The 18,497-nt window shown below is 41.1% G+C and overlaps 1 protein-coding gene across 1 annotated transcript in view; it reads left to right on the top strand.

Moving 5' to 3' along the window:
• The window catches only part of EIPR1 (EARP complex and GARP complex interacting protein 1), a 74,683-nt gene that overhangs the window by 9,366 nt on the left and 46,820 nt on the right, over positions 1–18,497 (top strand). The window contains exon 3 of the mRNA XM_063125134.1: positions 4,623–4,755. Within this exon, the coding sequence (XP_062981204.1) occupies positions 4,623–4,755 (133 nt within the window). The remainder of the gene's footprint in view (positions 1–4,622; positions 4,756–18,497) is intronic.

Genomic DNA, 18,497 nt, shown 5'->3' with positions numbered 1-18,497 from the left:
AATTAATATGTAAGTATTATCTGTAAGTCCATAGGTTCCCCTCCTCTGAAGTTTGTGTTTTCCTTAGCCTCATTCCATATCATTGATGGCAGGGAAATGCATTGAGTTCATGTTATTGGATGAGTGCCATTACAAAGGGGAACACGAGATGGGATGCTGTTGGTGGTAGCCTCATGTCTCTGGCAATGGGCCTGTTCAGGCAATACACTAAGCCATGGTTAGGCCGCTAACCCTTTTGCAGCAAATAGTTAGCGAGAGTGTTTAAACAGTGGTTATGTAGCCACCTTGGTTAGGAATGGTTCACACATCGCATTAACTCATCTTTCACACGTCACGCTAAGCCATCATGTTTAGCTCAAAATGCTTCACCACCGTGGCTTAGCATGTCGTCTGGAGTTCCATTTCAACAGCTGATTAATAAGTGTAATAACTATACTTGAACAAACCATTTATCTTTGGTGTATCAGCAGATAGTTATATGCCTTTAAGTGTTTTGGAATATGCCAAACTGTTTCAGCTTTTAAAAGTATGCCATGATTCCAGCATCTGGATATTCTACCAGTAACGCTTAATGCTCCCCATTTCTCCATTATGCTCACCAGCATTAATAATTGAAGTACAGGGTACTTTCTCTGGGTATTAATGAGCAGATAGGGTTAATGGCCTTTAGCAGTGCTTGAAGCCATCAGCTCCTCGGTCGGTGATTAATCCATCTGAAGTGTCATGAGCCTCTGTTGCTACTGCTTAATTTAGCAGCGCTCATCTCTACGCAGGTCAGGTAATGGTGAAACACTTTCTCCTAGTGGCTTGACATCCGAGTCCTACTGTCTAACTAGGCTTCAGCTCTGAGACAGGGAGCTGTTGTGGGTAGATTTCCTTAAAGGAATCTTAAGTCATAAAGGATGAAGGGGAGAAAATGGATTCATTCAACTCATTAATATTCAGCTACCATAAGCCGGTGCATAGCCTACTGCCCCCTGCGTGCCCTCAAAATCTGCTCCAGAAGATTGGGGAACTCTCTGGATAAGATTTTTTGGGGAGGGGACGGGAAAGGGAGAATCTAGTCCTGCTGTTCTTCCACCTTAACAGATGATGATGACGACGATGATGAAACACTTACAAAGAGATGGAAGGAAAATGATTTGTCCAAGGTCAGATAGGAAATAGGTTGCCGAAAATCCTTTTACAGTCCATGCTTTAATTTTTAGTTCCCAATCTGTATCAAGGAATTAAATGGAGAGAAAATGATTCACTAAGGCTAGAGGAGGAGGAGGATAAATATGATTGGGTTTTTTGCATAGGAGGTGGTCATTATTTGCCGTAGCATCACCCTTTAAGGCAACATTTCTCAAACATTTTTAAATTACTGCCCTCCTTTAAACATTACCTTTTGGCCTTCTCCAACTCATCTCCCAGACTTTAAATAAATACAAACGAATAAGTGTCCAGAAAAGAAAGTCCAAAACAAAGAAGAATAAGAGAAGAGAAGAAATATCCTAAAGTGACAGAGAGAAATATCAGAAAAAAGCAACATCCTTTCCCCCAAATTAGGGTGGGATGATAGAATTATGATGCTGTGTTCCACATATATGATGTGGAACACTAGAAGCATTCAGCCCTCTCAATTCTCATGCCTCTTCTCCGATTCTCACTGTGCTTCCTTCACTTCCCTGCTTGTATTTTCCCCCCCTGGAATGCTAGTCCAAGCTCAGAGTTTTGCTTCAAGCGCTAGAATTCAGTTCCAAACAAAATATTAACCGTTTTGACAATCTTATAAATGTGGTAAGGAAGGAAAACAAAAGACCAAATATTTGAACAGAATCTGTTAACTTTAGACACATGCCAGTAGTAGCCACCTACTAGCCCTGATAGTTGTGTGCTATCTCCAGTATTCAAGGCAATAAGCCTGTGTGCACCAGTTGCTGGGGAACATGGATGGGAGGGTGCTGTTGCACCATGTCTTGCTTGTTGGCCCCTGGCCGATGGCTGGTTGGCCACTGTGTGAACAGAGTGCTGGACTAGATGGACCCTTGGTCTGATCCAGCATGACACGTCTTAAGTTTTATCCCTAGGAAATGGGATACTTGATTTCTCTTCCACAGAATGTTACTGATGAACCTGCAAGAGCTTTGTTGTCTTGTTTCATCTTTCATGCTTTCCACATCTCCAACACTAAAAGGGTGCAGGAAATAATAATAATAATAATAATAATAATAATAATAATAATAATAATAATAATTCCTTTGGAAACAATGACATGTTATATTTAATAATACTTGTCCATGGGGCCTGATATGGTTCTGAATCATCTCACTAGAGAGAAGAAAGCAGCTATGTCTGACTTTGAGGGACCTGAGATAGGGCAGGAGGCACTTCTAGTTTATGTGCTGAATGACCCTCTTTATATGGTTAGTAGGGGCATATAATACATGTGGGTAGAGCAAATTGAATTTTGATTTGTAGCTCACCTTTAGGGAATCAATTTCACTGCCAAGGAGACTACTTCATAATTTCAACATGAGCCTTCCTGTTTTTAGAGGCGGCTGTGATAGCATATAGATGAAGCAGCCAGCCAGCCTGGTACAATCTGCTCTGCACTGTTTCAGCAAAGATTCTGTTAAAATTGAGCTCTGTTCAGGCTAAACGCTGAAAGGTTTTTTTTGTTTTGTAGACTTCCTGCTTAGGCAGACATTGTACAAAAACCTTGAAAGAACATCTGTCTCTGGATGCTCTTCTGGCTACCAGCTTGCTTCAGTCTCAGACTGGCTTTCTTATTATGTGTGCAAATTGGAGAGGGAAATGAATTAAGGAGTTTTATCTCAGGACAATTGATTGCATGAATGAATCCCATGTGGCCTATCCAGAAAACAGAGCAATTGTGAAGCATTTCAAGCCCTGTACTTGCTGAAAGGGTATTGTCCTGGAAAAAAAAATGTTTTTCTCTTTTGTTCTCAGCCAGTACTTATATAGGTTTTTTCCCCCCTTTAAGAGAAACCATGATAGAACAAATCCCCCCTTCCCCTAACCTGATAAGTAAAGCCCTGATATGGTGAAGGAATTAGGGCATGCTAAGTACACATGGAAAAAATAGTTAGCTGGAAAATATTGGGAGAGGGCTGTAGAAGTACTCTGCTTTCTGTTTTAGTGCATCAACACAAATGCGAGCATTTCTTCCACGCCTCTTTGGTGGTTCCCAGTGGGCTGAAGGAGAGAAGATGTAGTTCAGTGATAGGACACATGTTTTACATGCAAAAGCCCCCAGGTTCAGTCACTAGAATCTCCAGCTAAGGGGTCTCAGGTATCAAAGGTCAGGAAAGACTGCCAGTAATAGCAGACAAAATCAGGCTAGATGGATGTTAGTATAAAGTGCAATCATATAATCTTATCTTCCCAGTGGTTATCTTCAGTAGTAAAAGACCAGCTGGGTTCTTTTGGTGCTGCACTGTATGGCTCTGGCCATCTTGTGTAGTGTAGGATGGCTATTAGTTCAGCCTTACCATAGGGCCAATCTCTAAATCAGGGATGAGGAACTGCAGGCCACATTTGTTTTACCAGGTAAACCCTCCCCTTCCCCCAAGCCCCATGGTCAGGAGAAGAATCCCTGCTGTTATCCCTTATCAATAGTTAAAGATAACAGCAGGAATTGCCATGTGTGCCAATTGGGAGGGTAAGCAGTGTGCAAAGGAATTCCTGTGGTTATCTCCAATCCCTGATCGGAGATAACAGTGGCCATAACCCTTAGCTAAAGTTAATCTGTAGGCCAAGTGCTTCTCATTTCCCACATCCTCCCAGTGCAGGAAACCGGGACAGGTGAAGCCACCCTGACTGCGGTGCTGGCTGGAGGAATAATAATAATAATAATAATAATAATAATAATAATAATAATAGTAGTAGTAGTAGTAGTAGTAGTAGTATTTGTTACCTGCCTCTCCCTATCAATTGAGGCAGGGTACAGCACAAATGCAAACACCATAAAATACATATAATTGATTAAAACATATAAAACTAATACATTATTAAAAGCAGCACATTATAAAATTAAGTTGGGGAAAATTCCGGAAGACTCTTAAGTTGACGAATTTCTCCTGGCAGGCCATTCCACAATCTGGGAGCGGCAGAAGAAAAGGTCCACTGGGTAATGGTTGTCAGCCTTGTTTTTGTTGATTAGAGTAAATTCTTCCAGGGGACCTGAGTGTGCAGGGCAGATTGTATGGGAGAAGGCGATCCTGCAGGTAACCTGGACACAAACCATGTAGGTTTTTAAAGGTAATAGCACCCTTTGCCATTTTAGGGTGTCTTTTACATGGATCTAATTTTGGTCCTTGCTAGGAATTTGTCTGTTTTAGTCAGAGTAGAGATTTTGAATAGAAATTCTCAATTTGTATTTCTTTATAGGTGCTTTCTCATTTCTTGTCATCTCCTTTTTTCCTGTCACAGTTAGATGTTCATAACATGACAGAACAGGGTGTTTCTGAATCAGTATTCTGATTTACCGTTTCAGTGACTTTCATGCACCTGTTTTTATAAAATAAAAAATACTAAGTTTCACACCATTGTTATGTATAATTAAGTCCCTCTCAAAAATATAAGAAGCCCTAATGGTTTTTGTCTTGCATTTCTAGATTCATATCATAGATTTTGATGATGAAAATAACATTATAAACAAAAATGTTCTTCTGCATCAAGTTGGTGAAATCTGGCAGATAAGTGCCAGTCCAGCCGACAAAGGTGTACTTGCAACCTGCTACAATAAAAGTAAGTGTTGCTCTTTTTTTCCATAAGAAGATATGTCATATCAAAATGCTCCTTTGTATATGAATTCTTCTAATGTTTGGAATTAAACAATCCAATTGAAACTTTTGAAAATAATAGTTTAATTCTAACAACATTGCCAGACACAAAACCTTGAGGCACAATTTATCTCTTCCTGTTTGTGCAGTTTGCAGATATCTCTTGTGGAAGGTATTTCTGTTGGATTCGATGTGCCTTGAATGTGTTCCACCCATATCATCCACCATAATTTTAGAATGTTTTTAAAATGATTTTAGGATGTTTTAACAATGTATATTATGTTTTAATTCAGTTTTATGTATTTTATATTTACTGTTGTTCCCCGCCTCAATCAAAATGGAGAGGCGGGTAAGAAATAAATTATTATTATTATTATTAGTAGTAGTAGTAGTATTTCGGAAACAGGGGCATCCAGTTTCCCCACTCTACACACGAAGATTACTCATGGCTTTCTACATGTGTGCCTGGTCAAGGGCCATAGGGCAGGAGGGTAAATTAAAGGGCTCCCATTGGTTCTACCTATTATATCTTCTCCAAAGCACTTGCCTTTAGATACTGTCACCATACGTTCTGGGCCGAATTGCATATTTATTCACAGTAAGCTGCTTATTTGGGGTTTGTTGCAACAATTTTAGCAAACTGTTTTTGCTAAATTGTTCTTAATAGTTAATATCTGTGAATGCTGTAGGCTATGTTTATATGTGCTGTAAAAAATGTCAATAGAAAGTTGTTGCAAAAAGAGAGCCAGCACACCATTGAAAAGCATTCTCTCTCTGTCTCTTCTCTGTTGGGCTAGTTTTCTACTTACAGTGACTTTTATATAGATGAGCTTGCAGAAATGTGGTAACTTGCAGTCTGAAATGGTACAGTTATTCTACCTTCTCAAATCTACTGCATATTTACACAGCAATACATGAGTCCCATTGTACTAACTCTGGTTTAATTCCAAGCAGGTGTGTGTAGGACTGCAGCTGTAGTCTCTATTATCTGCTACATCTTCTAAAAAATGTGTTCAGAGGTTGGGGTGGACGAGTTGAACAATGTACTGTTGAACATGGACAAGGTGTCTGCAATATTTTGAAATCGAGATAGAGTTCGGTGTGTGCTTCTTTGTATAACATGTTCTGTGGCCATGAAAAATGATACGTAGCAAATAAAAAAATGCACTTGTGATCTCTTACGACTCTCATTCTTATTAGTGCAGTTGAGTTTCAAAGATCGTGTGTTTACCATAGTCATACCTATTGGTTCATCTACTCAGCCTAGCTCTTTTGTGTACCTGACTCATAGGCAAAGACAACAGATTTGGTTTTCCATCATTTTAATATTGCAATCAATGCACTAGAATGTAATTCTGCCCCCAAATCCATGCTAGAATGAAGGGGTATGTTCTATCCGCCCACATTTTAATGAATAAATACATTTATTGCCTGTCTGAAATTTTACATTTGCTGATGGTGTGCAGGATGGAAATTCAAGGGAGAGGAGTAAATTGTTTAGATGTGTTAGACAAGATACTTTTTTAACGTCAAAGTGACTAAGAAGATAGACAAACATTTAAGAATGAAAGTAGTTGAAAGATATATAGAGATAGATAGATAGATAGATAGATATAGATATATATAGATATATAAAAAATGAGAACCGGAATAGCAATGACACAATCTTTACAAATACGCAACTGAAATGCTATTGAACAATTGCAGAGGAGGGAAGCAAAACTTGCCTTCAAATAGGCCACGGTAGCAATAACTTCTAATTTATATATAGCATAGAACAACATATGCCCAATAGCAATAGGTATAACCATGGGAAGACTCCCCCCACCCTCCTGCAAGCTGCTAGATCATTATACCTTGAATTGCAATAAATCTTCTCACTTTGAGAAGGTGAAAAGGCAAGCAGGATAGTAGATCATCCTGGTACCTGAGTAGCAGGCAAAATTAGAACAATGAAGAGCTGACAAAGCACTGGGCTGAGATGAAATACAACCCATGGATTCTCTGCATTACTTAATTTTCACATCTCTCATTAAATTCTTGAGAACTCTTGAGAACGTGACAGACTTAGGGGTAAACCGCAAATCTATAACCTTTACACTCCTCTTTTGTATGAAGGAAATGGAAACGTGGAAAGACACGTACAAGTTCTTCTGGATGTTCACGGCTAATGTTACTGTTTTGGTAGTATGATAAAATGTAACCCTATGCTAAATCTCAATGTATATAACCATTATTAAGAATGCGGAGTTGTGGAAATGCAAGCTTTGGCATACGGGCAGAAAGTTGCATACATAAACCATGTGACTAGTTTTACTATGCATACCAGGGAAAGGGGCATACCTAATGCTGAATCCTGCTTGTCTTTGTTACCATCTGCTTGCTTGCCTTTCTTCCTGTTCTGCTGAACTCTCCATGCTATACCAGTATGACTCTGGCCATATAGAAATCCAAGCAGAAGCAGCATGGCGAAGGCTGTAAATCGGGCAGGGAGCTTCTATGGTGTTTAAAGGTGCAATCCTATTGGGATTCCTTTCACCCTCCAAACTCAGAGGCTTTCAGGAATCCTATGCAGAGCGGGAGCAACACAAAAGCGATTTTCACCTCTGCACTGCTCTCACTCTCGATTTTCGCTCGATGGGCAATTTCGCCCCCACGTAGCTGGGACTCTGTGGGGTGGGAAGGAAGGAGGTTGGGGCAGCTGGAAGATAAATCCTAAGCCAGCTGCTCCGGTCTCCTCCTGTCCCCACTCACAGAACTGCTCCATTTCCCTTTCCTCCAGGGTTGCCTTTGTGACCTTGGAGAGGCAGCTGGCACCATTCTCTCTACACCAGCTGTGATGGTGAGGAGGGGGCAGGACGCTTGGACTCCTGAATCTGAGGTCGGAGTGCTGTCTCCAGCCTCAGATCCAAGCATCTGAAGTATCCTATGGGCTGCCCAGACCTTGTCTAGGGACATAGGATTGCTCTCCCCAGGGCTAAAATCTCTCTCCTAGAAAGGCAGAATATGGACGTCCCAGAAACATCTTCTTACTGTACATCTCAGGCTCTTTAAAGCCTCAATGCGGGAATAGAACAGTGACTGGCCTCTGGCTATAGAGAAAAGGTTTCTCAGATGGCAAAATTCAAAAGTTTGTATTTGTGAACCCGTTTCCCTCTTTCAGCTTTAGATAGGAAGAATGTGTTGTTGAGCTTCCTCCTGAGCATATTGAGAATGCGAAAACAAGAGGAGAGAGTCCATCATTACAACTTACCTATGCAGATTACTGTTCCAGTGAAGTGAGGTCTTTTGTTTAACTTGACCATTGAGTCTTCTCTTTGTAACTTTTGTCAGATTTTTTTTTTTTGCCACACAACAACTTGATCAAACCTTTTATTGTGATCTGAATGACGTTTGGTACACTCGTTGAGGGCACAAACCTGTCTTCAAGAGGTAGAGAAAATATGTCAAACACAATGGGATATCTAGAGTCAGGCCTCTATCTGTGCAGTACTAATTAATATTAGGAGTTTAAATGAGATTTCAGCTGTACAGCTGGTACATCTGTACTATGTAATCCATTATGTTTCCACAATAAGACTTGCCATGTATTCAGTTGTAGAAGATGGCTTCCAGAGATCTCTATACTGATCATTGGTAGAAACGAGTCTCATGATGCAGTAGAAAAACAGAGGAGTCTGGTGGGATGGAGTTGCAATGGAAGTGACATGTCATTTTTTAGTGAGTGATGAGGGGAGGAGCTGTAAGAAAATCCTGTCAAGAATCCGGATGCAGGTGGAAGAAATTGTGGAAGGAAAATTGAATAGTTGGCAAGCACTTCTTGATAGAAATGTAGTCCCCCCACCCCCTTCACCAACGTGAGATAAAATATTTGGACCCAATATTCTGAAAGGACTTTTGTCCCTTAACATAAGCATGGTTACATACCAGATGAACCAAGCTTCCTGTTGGTGGAGAACAGGTGGGGGATGGATGGATGGCAGGAAGACTGCTGGTGGCTGTGATATTGGGAAATATTAGGCCTTTGGTGCGGATCTCTTTTTTTGCTCATAATTAGGATTCTTACAGTCACTTTGTTCTCGAGCATCCCCAGAATATATTTTTTCTTAATTTTCAGTGTGTCTCTAGCTGGGGGTGCTGCTATTTCCCTACAGTACAAAGTGGAATGGCTCAATAATACTGAAGCGAATATTCCACAAAAAATGCCATACAGATCTACTCAACCTGTACTGTGAATGTATTAGATGTCACAAAGGATTGCTTCCAGAAATCTGAACTATTGATCTAACTGTAGAAGATAAAATGTGAAAAGGGTCGCATTTTATACACACCCTGGTATTGCATGATTATTTTAACCTTCTGGGCAGAGGTGATTAAATGCGTACACTCCACTTTAAATTTCATGTGCTTTCCTTTTAAAAACCTGCTATTAGGATAGCTGCCTGCTATATGGGCATTCTGTGTAGAGCGGTGCAGAGGGATAGCAAGAGCTAGTTTCAGCAATAGTAGCACAGTCCTCTGTGTGTTTACTGAGAAGTATGTCTCATTGTGTTCAGTGGGATTTACTCCCAGGTAAATGAGGATAGGAGCCTAGCAGGCATGAAATCCATTCCCTCTCTTAACTTGCATTTGAACTAGACGACTGATTTCTCGTACAAGGAAAGAGAACTGTACCAAAGCTAAAAGGTGTGTTTCCTTGAAGTTTGGCCCCTGTTTAAGAGTTCTTTTAGAGATAAAATAGGTACATCAAGGAGTGTCTCCCCCCTACCCCCTTTTCTTTTCTTCCTTTCTTTGGCAGTTCTTGTTCTTGTCTTCTCTCCTATTAATTCATGTATGTATTTTTATTTTATCCCACTTTTCTACGGACGTCTCCAAGGCAATGTACAATAAATAAAAATAAAATGACAACTAATGACGAAATGCCTGGGAAAATAAGCATATCTGCCTGGCACCGAAAAGATGAGGTCCTGTGAGGTCCTGAAGCCGGGGGGGGGGGCAGGTTGAGTAAGGGCAGCTGAGAAGCCAGGGCGGGAAGGGTCTATATCACGGGGGGGGGGGGTGAAGCTGGTGGCCACCATATTAAGTGAGGGCTGCCCCTTACGCCTGGAACGTTCTTCCAGAACATTTGAGAACTACAAGTTCAATCGCAGCTTTTAAAGCTCAACTAAAAACTTTTCTTTTTCCTAAAGCTTTTAAAACTTGATGTTGTGCAGACTTTCTACTGTTAGTTTTACCCTACCCTGTGCCTGCTTACCCTACCCTGTGCCTGTTTGCATTCTCTTCCCCTCCTTATTGTTTTACTATGATTTTATTAGATTGTAAGCCTATGCGGCAGAGTCTTGCTATTTACTATTTTACTCTGTACAGCACCATGTACATTGATGGTGCTATATAAATAAATAATAATAATAATAATAATAATAATAATAATAATAATAATAATAATAAGATAGTGTTGGGGCCAGGCAAGCTTCCTTGGAAAAAGCATTCCATAAAGATGGGCCATCACACAGGAAATGCCTGTTCCTGAACTGCTACCCCCCTCCCAAGCTTCTCTTGGGGGCACACACAGAGAGTGGCTTCTGAAGCTCACTTTAAGGACCTAGTAGATTCATATGGGTAGAATCGGTCCTTGTGGAATTGGGGTCCTAAGTCATGTAGGACTTCATAGGTTACAGCCAGCTGCAGGTTCCAAACAGCTTCAAAGGCAGCCTAACATACAGTGCATTGCAGTAATCTAGCCTAGATGTTACCAGAGCATAGAGCACTGACTCCAGGCTATCCCCATCCAAATGGCTTCTGAACGAGTGACCTTATTCCAGCCTCTTTCAAGTGGCCTGGAGCTACTTCCTCTATCACCTCCCTGGCCGAACTGGCTGTCTCTTCACTGCTAGATCTCACCAGCCACAAAGGGCAAAGATTCAGTACACGTCATTCCATGTACCTTCCTAAGCATCTTCTCCAGGTCCTTGCCTAACGGAAACTCATCCAGTAATACTGGACAGCACTCTGGACACCTTGTGAGATTGATCTGTTAAGGCAATGGGGTCAGGGTCCCAACAGATGCAAGTGATTTTATCCTCAAAATGCTGAACAAATAAATCACAGTGGGTTGCTGAGGGTTTGACCACCTCTTTTGGGACAACGGCCTCTTCAGAAGACACCTTAAACCATGGCTTTAACCGTGGTGGTTTAGCCAGAAAGCCAGGCTACATTCAGAAGACATCTTAAGCCATGGCTTTGACCATGGTGAATAAAGCAAAAGGTCTTATTCACCATGGTTAAAGCCATGGTTTAAGGTGTCTTCTGAAGGGGGCCAATATATATTAAGCTCCAGACTACCTGGCAAAGCTCTGCCGATCGGCCTAGGGCAGATGTAATGGAAGATGTAATGCCCTCACTGCTACTAAATAAGCTCCATGTTGATCATGTACTAGTGTTGGATTGCATTTGTAGGAGCCTGTCTCTACTTGTATGCTAGCTTACTTCATCCTCTTACAATATACAAAAACATGAACATACAAATTAGAGTTAAATACATAAACACACACCAATACCAGCAGCAGCTAATGATTTTTAAGCACCAAATGTAGACTGGAATAAATGTTCCTTCAAGGTTAGTTTTTTTTTAAAAAAAAAAGAGTGTTAAGGCCGTATATATCTCCTTGGGGAAGGAGTTCCAAAGTTACGGGGCCACCACTAAGAAAGCCCTATCCCTAGTACCTTTCAGCCTAATGATGATATGGTACATGGAGTCTTCTCAACAGTAGATATTGGAGCAGTTTGATGATAATAAAAATAATGTTCAGCAATATAAATTGAAAAATGCAAAATATTTTTACTTTTAAGCCGCCTTAAAAGAAGTAATATTCCATAAGGCTTGAATGAATAGCAAAAGATGTACCGTAGGTCTTTATCAGAGAGATGAGTTAGGTTTACCCCTTGCCTCTTGTAGATCCCAAAGTATGATCGTTTCCAGTGGGAAATTAAGATTGTAATGGTCAGATATTTGTAGACATCTCTGAATATATTGCCTGGGTGTACATAACTTGCTCGTAAAGCACACCTTTTCCTGTGGTCGTGTGATTAAAAGCTTGGCAAGATGTTCTATAGCACACCAGTTGATAGCATACAGCCTTCCACTGGGGTGTGGTGGGTTAAGTTGAAAAGAAGGGGGAAATAGGGAAATCACTTGATTCCAAAGAGGTGTAAACAGCACAATAAAGTCACTTTTAAAACAAATCAGTTATATGCCAAGATACTGTCACTTTTAAAACTAGGACACTTTCATAAGGTCTGACACGGGTAGCTGTACAGATGCCGATTTATCACATCAGCTTGACAGCTGTAGGAAATTAAATCTGTCCCCCCCCCCTTTTCACCTTTTACTTCTGTGGAAAATCCTTGGAGGGCAGAGAGACTGGCATTGCCACCTGCCCTCTCCTTCAGGGTGAAAGCCTTTGTCCCCGAGAGAGATCAGCTGGCACAATAGATATGTAACTTATACCTCTCTGCTCCAGCATCACTGGCTCAATGTGCGATGTAGCAGAATTAATAATACTGTAGGGATCTCACATTTGCATTACCTGACTTTATTGGAAGGGGGAAGAAGAAGAAGAGATGTGCAGTCTAGCATTTCATTAAGGCTTAAGCATATACATTCTCAAACTTCAATATCGCTTGCTCAGAGTCTTGTCTTATTTGGATTTAAAAGCAGAGGCAGCGTTCTGATGCTTTATGGAAATGCAATAGGAAGAGGGCAGTGTCATTCCACGGCATTGGCTGCGGTGGGTAGGTGGGGTGCTGTGACTGAGGGTTCGGTTTGATTAAAGAATGGCTTCTCTTCCGTGGAACTGTAGCGCACACTTGCTCATACAAGTCAGGGTTCATTCTTTCTGAAAACTGGGGCTGGGGGTGGGGTTGCGGGGGAGAAGATGATTCAAAGGCATCTGTCATAAATATTTCAAATCCGTGCCTCCAATAATAGCTCCGTTCATAGTTCTTCCCTTGTAAAAGTGAAGGCTTGACTAGAAAGTGCACTTGCAGTAATGTGCTTTCGTGGGGGAGGGTGGGGGGGGTTGTGTGTGTGTGTGAGAGAGAGAGAGGGAGAGAGAGAGAAAGAAACACAGACTCCTTACACAATAGTGTATTATCAATGTAATGATAGAAAGAGCCAGCAGAGGGCAAAGTCCCTTAATTGTAGATGATGCTCTCTTTGTCTGCCTCCAAGAATGAAATTCCTTGTCCTGTCATTCAGGGGATTTTGAAGATTTGGTGGTAAATACCCTTTTAAAGGGTTGAGAGTTTGCCGCTTTTGTATATCAAATATAACGATCCAGTCATCTCAGGGCTTCAATTTTTTGGGGGGGGAATCTAGCCACAGATTTCCTTGGCTTGGCAGAAAAATGGCAAATTCTAAACTGGCCAAGATCCGTATCCCAGCCTCTCCAGTCCCCTCCCTGCTTTCCAGAATGTCTCCTTTACCTCCTCTATGAAGACAAGTTCCTGACCTTGGAGAGGCAGCTGGCACAGTTCTTTCTGTGCTGGCTGCGAGGGGAGGGAGGGGGGTGGAGCATGGATTCTCGAATGCAAAGTTGGAGCGCTGTCTCCAACTGCAGATCCAGGAATCTGAAGTATCCTGTGCCTCTACATTATCTAGAGGCCATAGCATTGCTCCCTTAGGAATTTAGATTTATTAGAATACCTATACATAGCTTTAAGACACAATGACCCAATAGCATGGACTCCCTTTACCAGAGGTGCTTCTTGATGAGGCTTTTGTTGTGCAATCGCCCTGCCTTGTTCACAGATTTTTTTACAGGGGGTTCCATTTGTAACTCCTGCATTTCCTGCTACTGTGCCATCTTTTTTTTTCTTCTTCCACAAGACAATCTGTTAAGAAGGGAAAAGCAGAATAACTGTGCAATATCTTCTGGTAGTGCTAGGAGCTTTCTGTACAATGCTGTTTGCTGTGGTCAGTGTGGTAAGTATGTTGAGCCTTCCCACCAACTCTGATGGGAGGGAAGGTGGTGTGTGTGTGTGTGTGTGTGTGTGTGTGTGTGTGTATATATATATATATATATATATATATATATATATATATATATATATCCTACTATAAACTCTCATAAAATTCATTCAAGGCATTGAGTGGGCCTGTGCCTGTTGGTCCTATTTCCAACTTCTGTATATTCAATGGAAGGCTTTATATACATGCCCTGGTATGTGCATTCAGAAGCACTGCTTGCACCAGGGTTCCCAATCACAAATACACTCCTCTGCACACACAACAGGCATATACCCAGCCCACTATCACTTTCTGCTGAATGCATGGTAATAGGGCAGGGTCAGCAAATGCACAGAGATTTGGGGTGGGTCCAGCAGTCTCAATCCTCTTCTTCACCACACATTGTCCCTATTCAGTGTTCTTTATGATAGAATGAACACAAGAGGGGTGGAGTTAGGTGAGGATGAACATGCTTTCTCTTCTGTTGCCTTCCACATGTTGAGGGTGAACATCTGCAGCAGGGAGCCTTTGGTATGCAACTAGGCTCCCTGCATGATTTTACTGGGTCCTAATTGCATGGGGCACTTACACGGATACAAAAGAATCCCCACTGCGGAGGTTTACCCTTAACACAGGAAAGTGATGATAGTGGAGGGGCTGAACCAGTGTGTTCATCCTCGCCTCCCCCTCGCTTATTCATTCCACCCCCAAAAAAGAACACTCGAATAGAGCTATTGAGGGAATATGTGGATGAAACATGAGGGAATTACCCTGTTTCCCCGAAAATAAGACAGTGTCTTATATTAATTTTTGCTCCCAAAGATGCGCTAGGTCATATTTTCAGGGGATGTCTTATTTTTCCATGAAAAAGAATACAGTACACATTTATTGTTGAACAAAAAAAAAAGGTCTTATTTTCGGGGGGATGCCTTATATTACAGCGAGAGGTAAAACTGGAAGTAGGTCTTATTTTCGGGGGATGTCTTACTTTCGGGGAAACGGTATAACTTCCAAACTGCCCAGTTTACTGGTACTAATTAATTTTTCTAATCTTACTAAGCTGGTGGTTGTCCTACCATCCTTACAGATTGTAGTCTAACCAAGGAAGCCGTGGTTACAATAAAGGTATGCCTTGCAACCTAAAGAAGGCCTCTTTGAAGACTTCATGTCTGCGTTCAGACAACACGATAGTCAATGGTGCGCCAAGGAAATAACCAACGGTGCCCTCCACACAACAAGATAACCAACGGTTCTCCTTCTTCTTATGATGATCATGATGATTTCTTACCCGCCTCTCCCTTTGGATCGAGGTGGGGAACAACATTACTACAAGAATCAACACATCTTAAAAATACTTGATTTCACATTCATCTGGGTCTGGGTAGGCCAACTCAGCACAGTGTTGGTTATTTGCGTTGGTTATTTTGGCCAAATAACCAACCGTTGGTTAAAAAACTCCCTCCACACAACCCATGGTGGGTTAAATAACCAACCATCGACTATTTAAATCGTTATTAGTTAATTGTGTTGTCTGAACCCAATCAATCGCTTGTTGGGCACACAGGAAAGGGCTTTCTTCTTTGCTGCTCCCAAACGCAATCCCCTTGCAGTTGTGACTGATTCCCCACTCTCTCTGCATTCAGGAAGAGTCGAGACACATCTTTTTGACTTGCCTTTTTAAATCATGGTGGTTTTTAGTGTGTTTAATGTTTTGCTATGTTTTTATTTGACTCTGGTTTTTAGGTTCTGAATTTTCTGTAAATCACCTTGGTTGGATTCAGAAAGGTGGTGCAGAAATACAATAAATAAATAATAAAAATGCAATAAATATTTAATTTTATGAAACAATGCAATTTTCTGCACTTTCCTGCAGAAAAACGGAGTGGTGGAAACTTTTCCAGAAACTTTTCCAGCTCACATTGCTGCTTTTCATCCCTCCCTCCCAGACTTTGGAACTCTCTGTTATTTGGCTTTTGGTGTATTATAAAGACATTGCTGTTTAAGAAGGTTCCCATAGCCTGAGTCTACCTTGAATTATGTGTCCACGTGTCTGAAGTCTTTCTGCTGGATTTTCTGAAATCATGTTGCTTAATAATATAGTGGTTTTATTGTGGTGGCTTTTTATATCTTGCTGTGAGTGGCCTTGGATGTCCAAGAGAGAAAAGAGTATGACAGAAATATTTTAAAGTAAATAATGAAAAAATAAAAGGAAATATAAATGTTTTTCTTTCACAACGGGTGCAAAATAGGGATGATGTCTCTATACTAGAATATATTTTAAAAGAATTCTACAAGCTCTGGACTGGCACATTTATTTATCATCAGCAACCTAGGACTGGTCAGAAGCTTTTTTTGTTTTCAAAAATGCTTGGTACTTGCTTGGCGTTTTTGCTTTAAAACTGAAAAAGTCAGGCTTAATTTGTGCCAGAGTTCTGTTTTGAGATCTGTTTTGCACTGCCAGTGCTCAAACTTGAAACATATGAGTGAATAGTTGAACGTTTTCCTGAGTTTGTAAAGAGCGCGTTTCTCTCCCCGTTGAGTAACTAGGGAATGCCTGTGCTTCAGAAGCTTCCATAACAGGGTATGTACTGAGCTACAGGGTTATACTGACCTACAGTGACTCTTATGAAGTGCTTTGTATTTATTATGAAAACTAAGAATTGTCACGGAGCGCAAGTTCTGCTGCCTTTTACAATTTAGTCCTCCAATTCTACACGCCTCCATGTTCCCTTGGACTTCTAAGTACATTTTTTTTTGGTTACGAAAATGATGCATTTCGCACCTTAACGACGGCAAGCCGAACCCAAAGGTAGCAAGACGGTCAAACCATACTTAAAATCGCCATTCCTTTTGAGCTCTCTGCTGTTCAAACCGGCAAAGTATGTTTCATCTCCATTAATAAGAGTGATAAATCCTTCTGTTTTGTCAGTGGCGAGAATGAGGCATCTATGACTAGCTGCTTGCTCCTGTCATACAGGGAACATTAATGGGCACCAGCTGGGCTGTAGCTATAGCTGCTATGCGACTTTAACTTTGCACAGCGAGAGCTGCTGTGGCAATGGTGCAGAAGTACCTCCTGTGCCGATTTAGAAGTACACTTCAATTGTGGTTCCCAGGGCAACAGAGTAATGGCAGCCAGCTGGCTTTGTACCACCTGAGCGCATCAAAGAGCAAGTCCTGTCAGCCACTGAAGCCTCGGCTCGGCCAGCTCCAGCATGGATTTCTGCAGACAGCAGCTTTGGTTGGGGTTAAAACACTTGGGAATGCAATGAAATGATGGCCGGCACTTTGTTTAGTTCATTTTACTCATAGGTACGCAGGCCTCTCTGCAAGAAATAGTGTCAATCTTCCATTCTCACACAGATGTGAGAGATGTCTGATGCTTTCCCCTTCTGGACTGTGTGATTTCCTCCTCCTATTAAAAGCATTACAGAAGAGCACAAAGCATGAAGTCTTTTAGATTAGCTGGAAATCTCTTATTTCAAACATAACAAAATCCTATGTTACAAAGTGACTTTGACCTTCCCATGAATGTAACTAAATTCTGTTGATAACCATTGATAATCCCCTTACTGAGGAATGGTTCTATAGAGCTATTTGGGTTTTTTATTGGAAAAAAGAAATCATGGGGTTTTTTTTGGCTGCAACAAGTAAATTCATTAATTTCCCCAATGCTTTTTTCCAACAATATTATTCAGATATCTTAACAAAACCTAGGGATGTTTTACTGACACACAAATGTCACAAATTCCCATAACAGCATTTTAACAGCATTTAACAATGTTAAGTTTGTTTTTAATGGACCCCACAATTGTTGTTTTTAAATGGATACTGTTGTTTTTATACTGTTTTTATGTGTGTGTGTGTGTCTGTGTGTTTTTAAATTGTATACTTTTAATGTTTACTATTTTTAAATGTTGTAAACCGCCCAGAGAGCTTCGGCTGTGGGGCGGTATATAAATGTAATTAAATAAATAAATAAATAAATGTGTGTTGCATTTTATATTCCAGGGTACCAAGCCATTCTCTTTATCATAAGTCCAAAAGGTCAGTGTGAAATCTGATAAGATCTCTATCTGCAGCACTTATGCTCTAAACCAGTGGTCTTCAACTGGTGGGTCGCACCCCATAAGTGGGTTGCAAGATCAGTCCAGATGGGCTGCAGCGAAGCTGTTGCCTCCATGTTGGGCAATTGCGAAAGTGGATCCCATGTTGCAGGTTGGGAGTCTGAGGTTGGTCTTGGGTCTGGACCAGTTGCAGATCACTGATCTAAAGTATTGCTATCTGTTTCATCCTCTGTGGAGTTGAGTCCCATTGCCTTAACATTTTTTATTGTGTTTTATAAATTGTATTATAAACAAAGGGCTAAAAGAGGCAGCTGTAATATATAAAAGAAATGTATTTTGAATGTTGTTATATGGGCACATACAGTCTAAGGCAGAGATGGACAGCTTGTGGCCCTCCAGATATTTTTGGCTATAATTCCCATCATCCCCCACCATTGGCTGATAGGAGTTGTAGGCCAAAATTCCCGTATGACCAAAAGTTGACCAACCCAGTCTAAGGCGTAAATCAGCCTTTGTCAATCTGGTGTCCTCCAGATGGGGAAGTTGTAATCCAACACTATCCCCATGCTGGATGGGGATGATTGGAGTTGTAGTCTCAACACTTTTGGAGGGCACTAGTTTGGGGAAGGCTGG

The sequence above is a fragment of the Elgaria multicarinata genome, chromosome 4 (assembly GCF_023053635.1).
Source record: "Elgaria multicarinata webbii isolate HBS135686 ecotype San Diego chromosome 4, rElgMul1.1.pri, whole genome shotgun sequence".
NCBI classification, from domain to species: domain Eukaryota; kingdom Metazoa; phylum Chordata; class Lepidosauria; order Squamata; family Anguidae; genus Elgaria; species Elgaria multicarinata.
Note: the sequence above shows the minus strand (reverse complement) of the source record. Positions and strands in the feature narration are given on the sequence as shown.